The sequence below is a fragment of the Halichoeres trimaculatus genome, unplaced genomic scaffold (assembly GCF_033239565.1).
Source record: "Halichoeres trimaculatus isolate MK-OKI-2021-1 unplaced genomic scaffold, fHalTri1.1 fHalTri1_scaffold_6, whole genome shotgun sequence".
Lineage (NCBI taxonomy): Eukaryota > Metazoa > Chordata > Actinopteri > Labriformes > Labridae > Halichoeres > Halichoeres trimaculatus.
Genome location: NW_027437184.1, coordinates 15,008,003 through 15,027,326, shown reverse-complemented (window position 1 = coordinate 15,027,326; position 19,324 = coordinate 15,008,003). Strand labels below are relative to the sequence as shown.

General features: G+C 40.0%; 1 protein-coding gene across 2 annotated transcripts in view; it reads right to left on the bottom strand.

Annotated features, from left to right (window-relative positions):
- LOC141791437 (cell adhesion molecule DSCAML1-like) overlaps positions 1–13,810 on the bottom strand; it is a 69,598-nt gene extending 55,788 nt beyond the window's left edge. For both annotated transcript variants that reach the window (XM_074671916.1, XM_074671917.1), the window contains exons 1-2: positions 13,196–13,810; positions 279–599 (exon numbers count right to left, since the gene is read on the bottom strand). In XM_074671916.1, the coding sequence (XP_074528017.1) occupies positions 279–599; positions 13,196–13,418 (544 nt within the window). In that variant the 5' untranslated portion in view covers positions 13,419–13,810. The remainder of the gene's footprint in view (positions 1–278; positions 600–13,195) is intronic.
- Positions 13,811–19,324: the final 5,514 nt, after the last annotated feature.

Below are 19,324 nucleotides of genomic sequence, written 5' to 3'. Positions count from 1 at the left end.
GGCTGAGGCCGGCTGTAGTATGTGATGCAGATGTTTTCCCTGCAGACTGTGTTCTAGGTCAATCTGTGTTCAGGTCGAGACAGGCTATTTTGGGGCAGGTGATTGTGTGTGTGGGTGGGGCTTTTTGCAGCTGCCAATCACATCTGCTCTACTTTATGCTTTCATGAATGTTTTTTTTTTTCTAAATTGCCTCTCATGTGGTGTTTGGGTCTAACCAAAGCTTCCGTTTTCTAACCCCAGACTTTTTTTTTTTTTTCATTTTTGTCATCCACACTCACCAGCTTTGATGCGGATGTTGGGGCTGCGGATCTTGCCGGCCTGGTTCTCGGCGGTGCAGAAGTAGTCATTGTCATGGATGTAGCTGTTGTAGGCAGAGGGCGAGAAGGGGTACAGCTGTAGAGTGCCATTGGCATGGACGTGGCGGATGTGGGGCACGTCGTAGATGTCGTCGCCAGTGGCCAGGTACCAGCGCAGTATGGCACTGGGGGTGCCCCCTGCTGGACAGGGCAGGGACACCCCCACCGAGCTGGAGTAGGTTACCCTCTGCAGGGAGGCGTTCACAAAGTACAGCCTGGTAGAGCCCACATCCTCACTGTGTACTGAAGGGGCACACAAAAAAAGGCAACACAATGTCATTTAACAGGATGAGGACGAGGTAAGACGCCAGAAATGAGCGCCTTGTAAACACACAATAGGATAAATGTAAGCTAACATGATTCCACAGTGGACGATCTGCATCATTTTAATGGACAAAAAAATGAACAAACGGGAATGTCCTTCAGATGTGTAGCAAAATAATCATAACAAATGTATGTCAAATGTCCAGCTGCAAACATCAGTCATGTGATCCAGAAAGCCAGGGATTTGGGCTAAAGCCTATGATGGTTTAGGTGGAGGGAAGGTGGAGGGGAGAGGGGTGGAGCCTGTTACCTCAGTACAGTGTGTGTGCACAGAGAGAGGAGGGGAGCACACAGATAGGTTATGTGATTGGAATTTCTATGCCAGACGCAGAGATTTAAGTCGATTTAATCTCCTTACATATTTAACACACACACACACACACACACACACACACACACACACATACATACACACACACACACATACATACACACACACACACACACACACACACACACACACACGCACGCACGCACGCACTTACATACACAGAGATGTTCTTCATTGGCACTCAGATTAAACACATACAGCTCCAGCAGAGAAAGGAGGAAGAGTAGAAGATGAAGAGGGAGTCTTTAAAATTTGGGGTCAATACAAGAAAGATTAGAGAAGAAAGATGAATCAGAGGGGGTGGAAGGGGACACTGCTGATGGACAGATGTGGATGGTAAAGACCACTGAATCTGAATTGTATCATCTAACACACCTCCCCCATCATATGGTGTCTGTTCATGTTCAGTTCAGCGAACAAAGTCAGTGAAACATCCTAGAAGATTCAGAAACAAACTGAGAGAAGGGGTTTTAATCCAAAGAAGATCAGATTAGCACTCAAGCAACTGTGAGTTTCACTTTTACAGAAACTCTGAAATGTGTAATAAATCTAACAGGGATTGAATGACAGAATCTGAGTGGATCTAAAAGTTGGACCTTTAAAAGAACTTTATTTCAATGTTGTTGATTATGTTACAAAATGTATAATTTGCAAAAGTTTTAGGCTGTTGGCGTTGACACCTGACTTTTGGAGGGCTTTAACTTCTAACTCCGTATTCTCTTTTTTTTCCCCTCTACACAACTTCCTCCCACATAACTTTTTTGCTATTAAATCACATGCTAAAGGTACAAAGGCTGTGATCAATTAAGTGGTTGAAATATAATATTAAGAAATGCACATATATCAAAATTAAAGTCAGAAAAATCTTTTAAACCTTATCAACAGTTTTAATATATTTATACTAAAAAAGGTTATACAGCTGGGTTTAATAGAAAACAGTTATGAATCGGGTTCTGTTCGAGGTTTCTGGCTGTTTCTTTGTATGTACCACTGTACCATTTTCTTAAAGCTTTAAAGAGCCTCACTCAAGGTGGATGAAGATGAGATAAGACTGAGGCTTTCTTGAAACATGGGGCTGAACCTTATCCTGTCTTGACATTTGGTCATTTATTTAAACATAAGTTTAGTCTAGACCTGCACTTGTTGCAAAGCATCTTGAGTTAACATTTGTTGTGTTCTGGTGATTTTAAAATAAAGATTAATTGATTTAGTAAAAACAGTCTGATCTATTACTGCAACATGTTGGACATATTGTTTCTTTATATTTGGATCTAGTTAATGTTGGGAAACAGTTTTTGGTTGGCACATCATTTTTCTTCAAGCCCAGTTTTTGGATTTTATTACTTTTTTGTGACCAAGAGAAAAAAAGTGTATCACATAAAACAAAATATCTATAAGTATATATAAGTTTTAATTTCAGAAAAAACAATCAGAATAATTTCAGACAGTTCCTGGCTTCATGTTGCAGCACTTTAAAGAGAAACAGTGTATCAGACACAAAATTATTCTGTTCTGGTTTAAACTTCTGCAATGCCTTAAAAAGAAGTTTCAAATGTTGATTACACCATGTCATGCCATCATTAACCACTATATAACATAAATTATTGAATCACTTTTAATGACTTGTAAAAATGAGATTTAAAGTTGAGAAATAAATCTGTTTACACTCAAAGAGACGGAAAGCAAAAGGTCTGAAACAGTTGCAACCATCAGCACCACGTGTTGATAGTGATAGTTGAGTTAGTAGTGGAGAATCCCAAAGCCCATCAGATTTTAAACACAGGCGAACTGGACTCTTTAGAGAATCTTACCCAAGTCTGATTATCTGGCGCACATCAACGTTGTTAAGGTTGTTTATTATGAGGCGTGGCTTTGAGCTATGTGTGATTCAGGCAGAGAAACATTATCAAACAAAGCCTGCAGAAACGATTATCACCAACACGGGTAGTGCTGCTCTTAGCTGAGCGCAGCTGATCGAAGACAAGACGCTAATATCTGATCATCCTGGAGGGTTTGTTCAAAATTCTAGCTTCCTTTCAAAAAAGTTCCTGCCCCAGACAAGAGATTGATAAATCTGGGCACAGTGTTACAGATGGTATATGAAAATGTGTCTGTCAGTCCGGCGGTGGGCTGCAAAAACCAGGTCAGACTCCCTCCCCTCTGCAGATTACTGATAATGGCCCCTGAGCATAAAGCCCATATTAAAGATTGCAATATCTATAATCTCCCAATGGGGGGACAGGACTAAAGTGGAGGAGTGAGGGGGTCACCCTGAGAGCACAGGGATGGCGGGGGCTGGGCGACGGGAGGACCTCTCATACAGTAGATTATATGGCCTGGGGGGTCTGGGCACTGGAGGGAGGGGCTGATGGAGCTGGAAGTGGAATAGAAAGGGGATCAGAGCAAACTCCCACCACTCAGGGCCTGTCAAAACCAGGCGAGCCAACACACACACACACACACACACACACACACACACACACACACACACACACACACACACACACACACACACACACACACACACACACACACACACACACACACACTCCTGAAGCAGCTCTCAGCGCTCAGTCACACTGGGAGGATACGGAGCGGGTTGCCATGGTGGCGCTGGCACTTGAAAGCTGTTACTGAATAAAAAAAAACAACGTGACAATTTAACCCAACAACAATGACCCAATGAAGAATTTAAATTTAGAAACCAAAACCCTCAAATCTCTCACAGGATGTTCCAGTGAGATATTAGCTGATGAAAAAGATAAATATGTTTCTTAAGTGGAAACAAAGAGTTGATAACATTAAAATAGTCATCTTTAAGTCTGTGACTCTTCAGTTTTGCGATTTAACATCCAGGTCAGTCAGTGATGGGAAAGAAATGTGTTGTTTTTTGGGACACAGCAACGTAGGTTACGCTCCAACACTCAGTTGGCACAGTCCTGTTTGGTGCTGGGCATGCAGAGTTTCCACTCCATTTAAAACCAACAGTCCAAGCATTGCAAACCACCTGTGCCTACCTGTGTGGACAACTGGCGTGACAAGAAAACAAAATGCTTCTTATACCACAGGGAGCAACCAACAGAGACTGAAGTGTTCATGGTTCTTCTTAGTTGCTGGGGGACTGAAAGTCCACAAAAATAAAGCTGCACAGAAGGTTGACTGATCAATCAGCCAATCAGAGGAAACACAATTACTTTAAGATTCCATTTATCATTAATGGGATGTTTTCTTCCTGACAGATAAAGAAGCTCCCAGATTTTCTGGAGGTTGAGGTCAAATAGGAGTTCCCATTCTTAGTTTCCACAGAGGTTTCTGCTTCTTGCCCTTTTCTTAATCTTCAGAAACTGAAAGTCCATTTGGATTTAACTTTAAATAACTCCGACCAGAATGACTGACCTTCACAGAGAGCTCAGGTGATGCTCAACACCCAGTAATGGTACATTAAACATCAGGGTGTGACACTTTAAATTAAGGAAACAATCAGGGCTGTCAAACAGTTAAATTTTTAACATTTCTATACAATAAATCTCTAGATTTCGATCCACAATATTCAAATTCTTAACTTCAAATTAAAATAAGAAAATATTTTGTATTCCACAAAAGTTTTCAAGTCCTCTTTAACAATGTAATCATTATCAGAGTTTATTGCTATTTAATCAGTGGAATGCAATGAAATACAAATTACAACATTAACTTTTAGATTTAATTCATTCACCTTCTACTGCTTATCCTGTTCAGGGTCGGGTATGGCTGGAGCCTATCCCAGCTGTCTTTGGGCAAGAGGCGAGGTCCACTCTGGACTGGTCGCCAGTCAATCACTGGGCTGACACGCAAAGACAGTAGGGATGCACGATATTATCGGCACAATATCGGTATCGGCAGATATGAAAATTTCTGCCGATATGCACAGCCGATAATGTGCTATTCAGTTGGCATTATTATTATTTTCCATCTGAAAAATAAGCTCCTTAAATAAAATGTAGCACTTCATTTATTTGCACTGCAGAGCTCTGTGTCTGTCACCAGGTCGTTACAGTAGCTCTAAAATGATCAAATGCAACTCGGTTATGTTTAAAAATACATTGTACATTTAAAGTTCATGTGATCTAAAGAAATTATTTTTCTGTATTTCAATACTGAATGTCTTGAGTTTGAAAAAATAATACATTTCATATTAATGGTAAAATCAAATGTTTTTTTGTCTTGTTTTATGTGTTTCTGAAACAAATAAGACCGTCACAATAAGAGTAACATATAAATTCTAGTACAGGATAGACTTAGCTTTCTTTACAGTGAAAAAAACAAACAAACTTGTGATTATCGGTATCGGTATCGGTATCGGCCAAAAGAGGTTCCGATATATCGGCATATCGGATATCGGCAAAAATCCAATAGCGTGCATCCCTAAAAGACAGACAACCTTTCGCGGACACACTCACACCAATGGGCATTTATGAATCACCAATAAACATGAAGAGCGTGTTTTTGGAATTTGGGAAGAAGCTGGACACAGAAAGGTCCTGCTTGCCTGAAGCAGGATTTGAACTTCTCACAGTGAGGCAGTAGTAGGGATGGGTACCGAATAAGGTACTTTAATTGGTACCGACCAAAGTCAGTCAAAAGTACCAGGTATCAATTCACGTAAAATCAAAAGGTACCATGTTAAGGTATCTAAATGTATTCATGTGACTGGAAGGGAGTGGAAGCCTGGGTGATTTTCCATGCAGGACATGAACACAGCATTACAAGGTTATATACTGAATAACAAATATATTGAATCAAAAAAAAGTTAAATTTCATTATTAAACAAATTGATATTTTTGCCACACAAACAAAAAAAGTACCAAAAATTGGTACTGTTAAGTACCAATACTTGCTGGGTACCGGGCATTGGTACTGTATCGTTTTAGAAGTAGAAGGTACCCATTCCTTGGCAGTAGTGGTAACCACTGTACCACCGTGCAGCCCAACTTAGATTTATTGTTCGAATTTATGCTGCACTGCTACAAAAGTGTGGTCTGGAAGTTGAGTGTTTTTTTTACAAGTGTCTAGCAATCTGAATGCCAAAACAGCTGATTTTGATATAATGATTTCCTCAAACTTAAAAATCTTCACATGATATTTAAAATCTGTGTCGCACATAATGCTTATTATGCTTGAATTTTTAACCGGGCTGGCTGCACAGTTTTTGAAGTGAAGTATGCAGTGGTGTCATTATTGGTGGCTGCAGGATGCAGGGGTGGCTTAACTACTGTATGCTGACGGGGACAGACTAACACTTAAATACAAAAATGATATGTTAATTTAGACCTTGATAAATGTGCTACTAAACTGGTAATGCCGACAGCCCTAAAAGAACAAACATGCAGTTTTTATTTATAATTATGCAACTTTTATTTAACTTTTTGGTTATAGAAACTTCTGCCAACTCACATAGCAAAGACTGTGGTGCAGCTGTAGAAACATTTTTACTGGTGAGCTAGTGCAGTCCATTGATTTGGTAGCAAATCATTGTGATAAATCCAAAGTGATACTGAAATCTACCGCTAAATGAACGGTTTATTATCATCCAGCATTTTTGGTTCCTGCTGGTTTAATTACAACATCAGGATCAGTTCTTTCATCGTGCATTTAAAATTTGAAATGCCAGAAAACCGTGACCTAAAGTCAGGAGTTCGAACAGAGCTTTACATGTCATGAAGTATCCTGAAAAGTCCCCATATGCAGAAGGGTTGGTTAATAATTTAAAGTCAGTCAATGTATTGACCAATTGTACAAGCTTCTGTTCCTCACTGAGCCATGCTGATAGAGTAAAAACAAAAACAAGCTTCAGAATGTTTTAAACAACATGAGATGACTTCACCTCAGCCACATGTTGTCCTGTTCATTTCTAACTCGTGCTTCTCCACAACATCCAGCTGCCTGTAGACACTTATCATCCTGATATCAGACTGACCACAGCTGTGTCTAAGCTTCTTATTTTGATACCTCTGCCCTTCACCTGCACCCAGGAGGCTTCATCATCCTCACTCAGACACAGTAGCAGCAGCAGCAGCAAAGGAGAGAAACCAGCCGCACTGAGAGGTGCTGGAGCTAAAGCTTTGTCTGTCAGAGCTGCAGCCACTATTTTATACATCCTTCCAGAGAGCCACGCATGAATATGTATGCAAGAGAGGCACAAGTCATAACCTATGCAAGGTTTCATCATGCATAATGCAGCTGATCTACGCCTCCTCTCCAGGATGCAAGTGCACGCGCACACACTCACACACACTCGCACACACTCAACACCCAGGACTGTATTGTGATGAGGAGGTAAACAAAACCCATCCCAACACACACACACACACACACACACACACACACACACACACACACACACACACACACACACACACACACACACACACTGACTGTACTCCCTGTGCCTTGGCAAAGACATAATTCCTTTACGTTTATTTCTCACTTTTTCCTCTTTCCATTACTTCTCCTGTTAATTTCTTTTTTATCTCATTATGTCGTTTTTTAATATTAAGTCTTTTTTTTCCATCTTATGGAGCTGTGGAACAAAACAGGAAGTTTAGAGAAGAGAGAGTGGGAACTGAACTCACAACAAAGCTGCTGGTCTAAGTGGAACCAGGGGGTCAGAGCAGTACTTAGTTTCATGAAAATGTTACAAACCAATCTATCCTTGTTCCACATTTTGGAACAAAGAAAAGGTAAACTTGGTATCCCCTACAGAGACCCATCGTAATCCACCTTGCGGGGACACTTTGAACACTTTTGCAGGAGTGGTCAGCAGCAGAGCTGGCCTTTTTGAGGGGTGGTAGTAAGTTTTTTATGTGTGTGCCCACATAATAAATGGCTATTATCAACCTCTTATCATCACTTATCAAGAGATGTTATTTGTCTGTGTATTTCTTTTTTTATTTTGGGTACAAAATGCTCCCTTGCTCATAGGGATGGGTACTTTTCACATTTTAAACGATACGGTACCAATGCCTGGTTCCTGGCAATCGATACCGGTACTCAACGGTACCAAGTTTCGGTACTTTTTTGTGTTTACGTGGTAAAAAATATCAATTTGCTTAATAATGACATATAAAAAAAATTCAATTCAACAAATTTATTCTTCATTATATAATCTTGCAATGCTGTGTTCATGTCCAGCATGGAAAATCACCTACTCTTCCCCTCCCTCACAGTCACAAGGATGTATTTAGGTACCTAAACATGGTACCTTTTGGTTTCACATGAATCGATACCAGGTACTTTTGACAGAATTCGGTCGGTACCTACATAAGTACCTAATTCGGTACCCATCCCTACTTGCTCACTTCTCCTGTCTCTGAAGCATCGGTAACCTTTGTAAACAAGAACAAGAAGCTCCTGTGACACATGATTAGTATTATCCTCCCTCTGTCAAGATTTACTATTTAAACTTTTATCAATTGTGCAAAAAGTTGTATTTCTTCTTACAACTACTACAACCTTTGTCCCCTGTTGAACAACCTCTGAGTTGTAGGGAAAGTCATCAGACAGAGACCAAAACGGAACCTATTGGTGAACAGTCATCTGCATTGGACTGCTGGTATAGACTGGCTGATATCAAGTATCCTCTGAATAAAGTGTAATTACCTCCGCCAAGGAGGTTGTGTTTTTGGGAGTGTTTGTCTGTGAATACCATAACTCAAAAACGAATGAACAAATCTTGATGAAATTTTCAGGAAATATTCAAATTGGAAAACAGAAGAAGTGATTAAATTTTGGAGGTGATCCAGATCACTGTCTAGATCCAGGACTTTTTTAAAGGATTCTTTATCATTGTAAGATAGGGCTATTTTCACCATATGTGTGTATAACTCCATGATACATGGTCAGATTGCTTTGCAAAACAATACAAGACAAGGTCACCATAATTTCTGACATATGTAAAAGTTCGACCCAGATCCTGGCAATATTCTGGATACTAAAATCCAGAATATGAAATATGTACTTGGTCATCATAGATTTCAACACTGTCAGGCAACAAATTATTGTAAACCTGTAGCTAACACCAAATTGTAGCAGACAGTCTGCTGAAAGGGAGTATAACATTAAGGTATAGGACCAAAGTGTTGGTGACAATCACTATATGCTTGGTAGAGGTCTGTGTTCACTGAGTGCTTTTCTGGTTGCTGATATTTTGATTTAACAAACACAATTTAGGCTGTTTGTTTACTTGGGGAGTCCATAGTCCATGGAATCAGGTGTGGTGCATTGATTGCCTGTTAACCTACATGGGTGGAGTAGGAAGCCAGTTAGAACATCTGTAAAAGAAAGGGACAGAGAATGTGCTCTGTAAAAGTCTGAAGTGGGGTCAGACTTGACCAAGAAAAGACTTGAACGTCAGTCAGGTGAAGTGTCAGACACCTGTCCCCTCTTCCTCCCACATTCCTGGCCAGAGTATAACTCCTGTGTGTGCCCCATCACTCATCCTTCAGGTACAGAAAGTTGTTACTTTGAGGCTTCAAAGTGAGCGTGGAAACATAAAGCAGCAGAAGGAGGCCGTGTGAGGAGACAGGCTGGAAGAAGGGGTGTGAATTGAATATTGGTCGACTGCAGGGTGGAGTGAGGGGGGTAAAGAAAGGTGTAAGCTTATGGATAATCCTCAGGGGTCTGGTGTAAGGAGGTGGTGTGAGGGTGGAGAAGTGAGGGGGGTTTTTGTTGGGGTTACATCTAATCAGTGCAGGGGTATCAGCACTCCCCACCTACTGTCTTTCTGTACACCCTGTCCCCAACAATCTGCTCCCCACCCACCCAACACCAACACCCCCCCGGCCTGTGCTGTGTCAGTAAAAAAAAAAAGTGTGCTACTTCAGCAGTCCCCCGGGACCTGCTCCCCCGCACATCAAAGCAGCCCGTTTCTCTCTTAATGTGAATATCAAATCTGTGGATCACAAGTCCCAGCACAGTCTGCATAAAGAGCCCCTCCCCCAACCTTTAATTCTGCCTAGTGATGAGGGAGAGAGAGGGAGGGGAGTTACAGCGAGAGGAAGCGATGGAGGGAGGGAGGAAGAGAGAGATGGAGGGAGAGATCCAACAAAAACAACTACTTGCTTCAGAGATTTGACATTTGCTGAACGCACCCTCCTTCTGTCTGAAAATGTGCAGCTCCAGCATCCAATCAAATTTAGGAGGAGGTCTGGATTAATTTAGCATGAGGGTGGTGTTATAGAGAGTTCTTACCAAAAAAAAAAAAAAACATAAATAAATGAATAAATATTACTATTGATGGTGTTTGTTGGAATGTTTTTGTTTTTACAAACGAGTTGCTCTTTTAGTTTGGGATGTTAAACTAATTTAAGGACAAATGAGATTGCAGTAATGCTGGTGACAGAGTTGTTACATCCTATTGGTGAGCTGAGAAGTGCAACGAGCTGCGTTTCTCATTTGACTGTCCTATTCCAGCACACTTTACCCACCATTTGGCAGCAACATTGATCCAAATTGAGAGCAGATTTTTTTTTCATTGTAAATTTCTAACAACTTGTCATGTCGTGTTATTATTTCATTTCAGCAGTAATCTCAAGGAAAGGTGAGGTTGGAAAGAAAAATATAGCTCCTTCTTTCCATTCAGGAGATTTAGCTTCATGAAAATTATTTTTTGAAGGGACCAAATTGCTGAAAAAAATCTCTCTACTGTTAAGAATCTTTCTTCAAGCCTCTTGAATTTGTGTGTTTGTGCAGTATTAAATAGTGATAGGTCTGAGCTTGTATTGAAAGTAGGCCTATGCCCTGCCTGGGTAATGACTGGCAGCCCCCTGGCTCACAGCTCTGTCACTGAGAGGTGTCTATAGCTCAGATTGCAGTTTTAATTGTGCAGCCTTGCAGAGGCAGCGCAGGGAATTGGACTGGGGAGGGAAGAGGGGATGGAGGGGGTGGTTTGCATATTTCTATTTGTGGGTGAGCAATGAAGAGGACAGGAGTGTGCCAGGGTGAAGGATCACCTCAGTGCTTTACACGCCAGAATTCAAGTTACACAATCTGTCACACAAGAATGTGCATTTAGATTTAAAATACTCGGTTCACAATGGGCCTACAGCAGGCCTGAAGTTAGAATGATCTAATCCATTTTTAATTACACAACACAGTTCAAATAAATAATCAGTGAAGAGGAATTTACAATAATAAATACACAAGCTTCTATTTTTAACTCATGATTTAAAACAAAAGGTCATCTTTTAATGCAGTGGAATATTTAAATTTAGTGAAAGAGGCATTGTGCTCTAATTGATGAGCAGCCATTACCCTTCAAGCCTTTTTTTTTTTTTGTCAAAGATCTGTTAATTACCACACACCCTCAGCCTGCTGGACTTATTTCAGACATTTTTAAATTATTAATCATCTCGTATTTGAAGTTTATTCAAGAGTTTCAAAAATAAATAAATGACTAACATTCAGTCATATTCTGGAAAGAATAAAGTCTTAAAAAAAAAAAAAGGGCCAACAATTAAACAAACTGAGAGGGGTGTCCCCGCCACTTCCCCTCCTCCGCGCGCCCGCAGAAACACACTCACACAGAGGCTATAAGAGACACGAGCCATGACGCACGCGCTGGCACGCGCGATCACGTCCGCGGGGTCCAGGTGCGCTATTAGTGAGGAACATGACCGGGCAAGTCCATAATACGCACCCACGCCCCTGGAGTTTCACATTCTGTGAAATAAATTTGCAAATTTGAATCTGATTTTGCAGAAGCCTGATAGGCTCTCAAAATCCCAGCTTTCACTTTCAATCACTGCTTTAAATCACTGACAAATGTCTGACACATAAAGTGACCAAAACACATTTGAAACAGCAAAACATGCAGCAGAGATGGTGCCAGTGTGTCATCTAGATGCGCCAACATTTTAAGGAAATAGGTTAATCCAAGAGAGAAAATGCCAGAAGTTAAAATGGCAAACAGACCTAATGGCCTATTTTTTGATCAACTCCAGATCAGCCATGTTTCTAGTCGTAACCACACCGCATCCTAGATTTTTTCATAAATGAATTTACACACTGAGGGCCTGTGCTTATAGGAACAAAACAACATGTAAACACGGCTCCAAACACGCAGCAGGCTACACAAAGGCCTCGAAAATGCTCTCATGTGCAGATAGTGTTGAACTTCTGTTATTTTCGACGCAGATTTGCTCGGGATTATTATAATGCACTGTAATAGCACAAGATCAACTTTGCAATAGGGTCAGGGATTTACTGCATATACTGAACATGAAGGAGAAAATGAATCCCTTTAAACAAATAGACCACTTTTTAAATCAAACGCATTTGAACGAAAGGAGAACATGAAGGGGCAGAATGAATGAAATACAGAGGAGAAATGTGGATGCTCTAATTATGGCCTTTATGTGGGTGCATGGCCATTAGAATAATAAGGCCGACACAGGAAAAGGGGGCCTTTTAATTGTCATCCAATTTTAAATGGAAACAATTTGTCATGACAACACGAATAAAAACCTGGAAAAATATCTTATTTAAAACAAACAGGGACATCCCTGTGAAATGATGAGCTCCTGCCAAGTATAGTCCATGAAAAACAGCTGCAATTAGCAAAAGCTGCACAATGAGAGCACCGAGATAAAAAAAAAAAATCTTTACATATCCACAAGAATCATGCGCAAAACTTTACAGGTCTGAAACATTTTCGGGGGAAATTTGTTTCAAAATTGACGAAAAATTGATGTAATTATAGGCCGGTGCATGTTTTCATTTCTCTCTCACCCTCCCTCTGTATTTGCACCTCATTCTCCCTATTCAGCCATTTTACATATTCATAACCAGAGTTGGTAATGCGAAAACAATCCGAGCTATCAGCAGCAGCCAAAGCAGAACGAGCCACCACACAAAAACCACAAAACGGTCCAACAAAAATCACTTTACACATTTACCTCCACTATTTTTCTACCTGTTCAGCTTCAGTGCGTTTATCAATATTGATAAGAAGAACCATTTTCAATCATTTCTTCATCACAAGACATCCGATGATACATCAAAGCATGGTACACACACACGCACACCATCCACAGCCACAGACTCAATGATTAGATAAATTTTCACTTTCCATACAACTTAAATAGAGAAAGAGTTCAGCGGAAGAGCGCAGAATGAGACATTTCTCCAGGATTTCTTTTTTTCTTACCTTCTTGGAGAGAGTACAGCAGGAGTAAAGTTACAAGCCACATGCCATAAATAGCAGGTATATTTTTCAGGAATATTTGGCAATCCTGGCAAGTGTGAGGCGCGGTTTTTTGGCCAGGCGGGTCTCCGTGCTGGACTGGCGACTGTGCTCCCCGGAGGTCTCTCCAGCCCTGCTGCCCCGCTAAGCGTGGAGGGGAAATGAGAGGCGCCTCAGCCCCGCCCATGTCCCTCCTCTCCTCCCAAGACTACGGTGCATACAAATCCATCCTCCCTACAAAAATCAAACACCGCAGAACGATCCCTGGCCACAGCGGAGCGGAGGGTCGGCGTGAGCTGAGCTGTGGATTTGGGTCCAGATGTGTCCAAAGTGCCAGAGTATAAGCGCGCTGGAGCTGCGCAGACAGATCTCTTGGCACCTTGGAGAGCGCACCCACCTGTGCGCCCCTGATGACCGCGTTTCTCTGCGCAATCTGGATCTACAGAAGCCTCTCTGACTGCTGAGAGTACTGTAAAAAGGAAACAGCGTCTTTTCCTTTAAGTTTGGATATTTATGGCAGGACCGTGGAGCTGCACCACACTAATGACTGTTTCTCTTTGTCCTTAGGAGCCATGAAACGTGCGTAGACATTTGCGCACAGAAATGCACTGCAGATAGAGAGGAGGAGGGGAGAGAGTGGCAGGGTGTGGGGCATGATACTCTCACAGGGCAGGTAAAACACCCAGCAGGTGAACCAAACCAGATATTAAAGATTCCAGTAGTTCCTTATGAGATTTTAAGCAACTTTGTACATTGCATTTACTCCCCTTCAGCCTGCTGTGTGCTGCTCCTGCTGAGAACAGCTCCCCTGCATAATAAGCATAAATTAGCACGAGAACACTCCCAGTTCATGGAATATTTAAAGTCACTGTGGACGCCAGTGTGGATCTGCGAGAGCCACACATCCTTCAGGCGAAGAAACAACACAAGGAAACTATTTTAGAGTTGAAAAAAATTCAAGAGGATCGAAAAAAGCGCGTGGCTTAAAAACCCGTGAGAGGGAACGAAAACTGAAGGAGCTTGGTTGCTTTGGCTTTAATGTCTCCAATCAAATTTTTATTAAGTGAACTGTGTCTATTTATCAATATTTTTTATCATGCATTCATATCAACATTTAAACGCTCCACACGACACACTAAGAGTTTGCAAATCCATTCACTTATTATTAGAGCGAGGTGTCAGCTGCTGCTCAATTTATTGCCTAACTTGTACAAAATAAAACACTAATGACCTATTATTTAATCTAAAAAAAAATAAAAAAAAATTTGAACAGCTATTTGTCATGCTTGGACATCCTGGGTGAAAGTTTACCATTATTATTTCTATGAAACACCTGAATATGAGGAGCTGGAGATGGAAAAGCTATCAGTAAAGTTTCGTTTGTAAAACTGTAGACGTGGTATTTGGAAATGTGCTCGTCTTTAAACTTAAATAACTTGAGGAAAAGGTCAGCAGCACCGTCTCGTCTCTTCTCTTGAGGAGATGCCTTCAGGGTCCGCAGCGAGCAGATCCAACACAAGGTTCAAGTCTCTAATAGCACACGGACCACTGCTGACATCTGGCGGCCACACTTGGTATTACAGGAGTCACATATGTGCAGTCAGTCATCTACAGTGGGGTCTTTCTTCACAGTGATTTTGTCACATACTACCTTGTTGCCTCAGTTTATTTATTCTAACTTAAGAAAGTGCACCACAGTACAATGTAAAAAAAAACAATTAGTCAATTAATAAAATAATAAAAACTACTCAACACCATGAAGTATACAGGAATATGCACTTTTTTTTTGCACAGCTAAATGGCGAATTTAAAAATTTCAATGGAAAGGGAAGGGCCTGATTGGAATCGGGTGGTTCCAAAGACCTCCATCTCAACAACATGATAGAAGGTTTCCTTTAAAAGGGATGAGGTTTTAAAAATAAAAAATAAAAAGTTTGCAACCCCCTTGAGGATTATCCTACCACTACAGGCAGCTAGAATTGTATTTTGGCCCTTTTCAAAAATGTCTGCTCCCATAAAACTATCCACACACTTTTTATCAGAAAAATCATGGCTAATTTTCAAGAAATTGTGGTAAGAAAAACGTCTTAATTGTTACTTGTTTCTTAAAATAACTATTTTCTGCATTGAAGGAATGCACATTTCTGAAAAACTTCACAAAAAAGTTGCCAAAACTGCCCAAAGTGTCAAATGTGACACATTTTTTTATTAAATAGCAATCATTTTTGAGGATTTTGTTATAAGGGTTAATAAACATTTCAGTTTAGGAAAAAAAAAAAAAAGGTTATTTTTGATGTGTCAGGCTTTACAGGTTTAAGTGATAAATAAAACAAAAAAAAGCAACAAAGCACAATGAAACTAGGATGGGCATAAGCTCATAGTTTACAGCAACACAAGGTTGTGATATCTGTACTGTCCAGTTAGCATATGCTGTTCCCCCTATCTTGTAGTCTGATGAGCCCTGTTTTGTCTCTCTGTTGATTTGTTTGTGATGTGTTTTATCCACAGTAAACAGCATATCGACTTAGCTTTTAAGAGTGATGGGATCCTTGGATTAAGGTAATACCTTTGTCATTAAAAAGTAGTTTCTTCTTTCTTAACAAAGCACTCTGCCTTCAAGACAAAAAATGTCACAGGACTTCCTGGGCCTGTATTGAGTTTTGCAGTACCCCCAGTGGCCAGTTGGGTTTGGTTCCAAAAGTGACTTCATGGTGTTGAGTAGTTTTTATAATTCTATTAATTGTACGAGTTTTTATTGTTTTTACATTGTACTGTGGTGCACTTACTTAAGTTAGAATAAATAAACTGAGGCGCAAAAGTCATCGTATGACATCAGACTTCTGTTTAACACCACCAACTAAAGAAAAAAAATTACATGTCTAAAGTACAGATGCACGATATTATCTGCACAATATTGGTATCGGCTGATAAAAGCTTAAAAACCTGTTTATCGGTATCGGCAGATATGAACATTTCTGCCGATATGCACAGCCGATAAGGTGCTATTCAGTTAGGATTATTATTATTTTCCATCTGAAAAATAAGCTCCTTAAATAAAATGTAGCACTTCATTTATTTGCACTGCAGAGCTCTATGTCTGTCACCAGGTTGTTACAGTAGCTGAAAAATAATCAAATGCAACTTGGTTATGTTTAAAAATGCATTGTACATTTAAAGTTCATGTGATCTAAAGAAATTATTTTTCTGTATTTCAATACTGAATGTCTTGAGTTTGAAAAAATAATACATTTCTTATTTATGGTAAAATCAAATGTTTTTTGTCTTGTTTTATGTGTGTTTCCTAAACGAATAAGACAGTCACAATAAAAGTAACATATAAATTCCAGTACAGGATAGACTTAGCTTTCTTTGCAGTGAAAAAAAACAAACAAATTTGTGGTTATCGGTATCGGTATCGGTATCGGTATCGGTATCGGCCAAAAGGGGTTTCGATATATCAGCATATCAGATATCGGCAAAAATCCAATATTGTGCATCCTTAGTTTAAAGACTGGTATAAGAAATGTTAGTGGTCTTAGAAGCTTATTTTTCAATTCATGGCAACTCTGAAAGGAGTGAACTTCTTTGCAACCTACTATTTCTGATATGTTTGTTCTTAAATTTGTGCAATCTTTGGAGGGTTGAGAAACAGTTGGGTGTACGTAGCTGTCTGCTAGGTGTTTGTATCCACAGTTCTACAGTTTCATTTAGTAGATGCTTTTGTCCAAAGCTACACAAAATACAAGCAAGAATTTAGACAGAAAGTGACAATAACAGTATCTCTGTTAATTTAGTCACCAAACTTCACCTTTGGGTCTTGTTCCTGTTGTTTGGTACCTTTAGGAGATTCTATTGTAAGAGTTTGAGACAAATGATACTACTTGTGACATGGGAGCGTGAATAGTTTTTCCATATACTATACATGCCTCTGGCCAACTATCACCAACTGATGTAGAAAATCAACCTGACAGTTGCCAAGTTGCTATAAAGATTTGCGTTGAAAGTCATGGAGTTTTGCGTTTTTTTCCCGTGCCATATTGGTTTTCAGAGACAAAGGTGATCATTACTACTAGTGAGACACTTACTCTACAAGGAGCCCTATCCAAAGAGGGAAGGAATGCCACCACATTACAACAGACACATCCAGGCTCGAGGGTCAGCCACAATTTAGAAAACCTAAGAGGATCTCATTGAAATCAATACTGCACAAAACAAAAAGCTCCTTCAGACAGCCTCAAGTGACCCAGAGTTGGATAACCCTATGAAAGCTGAAAGTCAAGCCTCAATGCAGGGGATGAGGCCCCTGCAGAATGGGGTCAGCTGCAATGACACCACCTTGCAGACAGGGATGGAGAAGAATAAGCAGGTGATGTCAAAAGATAGAGCACGGCTCAGAAAGAACCTAGAGGTCAAATCACATTTCCAAGATGCAACAACTCCAAGGTCTCATTGAATCTCTAAACAACCAGCTGCAGGCTAAAAACTGAGGGTTGACACTCAAAAAAAAAAAGAAAAAAAAACTGGGGGATTTCAAGTGCTCCTTTTAAATTTATGTTTTTTATCACCAATTTGCATGTACCTGAATGTGACAATAATTCACCCTCAAACCGATCAAATCAAACCAAATCCACCAAAGATAGTTTGGCTCACTTTACCTCTGACTGCTGGCACAGTGGCAAAAACATTTGCGTGTTCCCAGGTTAAAGGGGTTGAGAGAGGTTAAAATACCTTCCAAGGAAGGCATTTTAAGTTTCAGATAATTATTTAGGAAACTTTGGATTAGTGGCACCCGCAAAGGAACAAAAAATGGAGGAAAAACAGCACGGAAACCAAGGAGCTGAACGACAGAGACAACACAGTCCATTTTCCCTATATTCCAAATATTCAGCGGTTAAAAACGGGAAGACACTACGTAGTTGTCCAGAGAAACGCCTTACTGGCAAACTTTCCATTACAATGTTAAAATATACTAACCTTTCTTGTTTGTTGAGCGTTGCGATGTGAACACGTGTGGTCCTAACTTCAAATCTGGTAGCTCGTATGTTTCTTTTTTTCGGTAAACAGGAAGAGAGGACTGTCCTTCCTGTCAAAGCACACACAGAATATAGGCCTGCACTTTTAAAAGCCTGATATTGTCTCTGAAGACCAACTTAACTTGAAAATATAAAATAGGGCAGTAACATTTGGGCGGTTTATTTCATTAAAAAAAAAAAAATCAAACACACATTTATTGTCACCTTGTTTTCTTTTTGGTTTGTTTATTTAGCTATTTTTACCAAATCAAGAACTTAGGACATATGGCTCTTTTTTTAATTTTATGGAAAAAAAAAAAAAAAAAAAAAGGAAATTATTTTTAAGGCCACAACTTATTATTCGGAGGGCAGGACCCCTGGAGACTGTCAATCCCACGTCAAATGAAAAAGTTGAGTGAAGAGATATGAGAAGATTATCAAGAGATGAAAAGAAGTATTGTTGGGTAGTTAGGAATTAAATAAATAAATAAATAAATAAATAAATAAATAAATAAATAAATAAATGTCTTCTCTTTTTTATTTGATTGTAGGTTTTCACAATGGTAGTAGTTTACAGGAGGCTAAGTTAAAATAATTATCATTCAGCTTGATTATTGCAACCAAGATCATCTGCTCCTCAGAAAAGTTGATTTAAAATAGTTACCTTCTTCATATGTTCCGGTTGGATTAGGAGAGGACGAGTTGTCAGGATACAGTTTACAGGAAGATGACCTGTCTGCAATCGTTATTTTTGACACTGAGATACAATGCAAGCATTATGCACAGAAGAGCAGAAAGTAATGAACACAAGCACAAAGGTGTTTCAAAGGAGGTCTATAAAGTCTATAAAAAGTCTTCAACCCATAAAGGGAAAGCAGGTTCAGGAGTTCAGGGAGAGAAGAGAGATTTCTGAATTAAAACCAGTTGAGCTGCCTCCTGCTGGTGAGAAGAAAGACTGCAGGTAGAGGGCACTCCTGGTATAAAAAAGCTTCATTGAGCCTCGTGATAATGGTTTAAATGCACCTCACCTGCTGCTCCCCAACCCCTAAGCTGGTGTGTGTGAAGTACATTTTAACTTTTT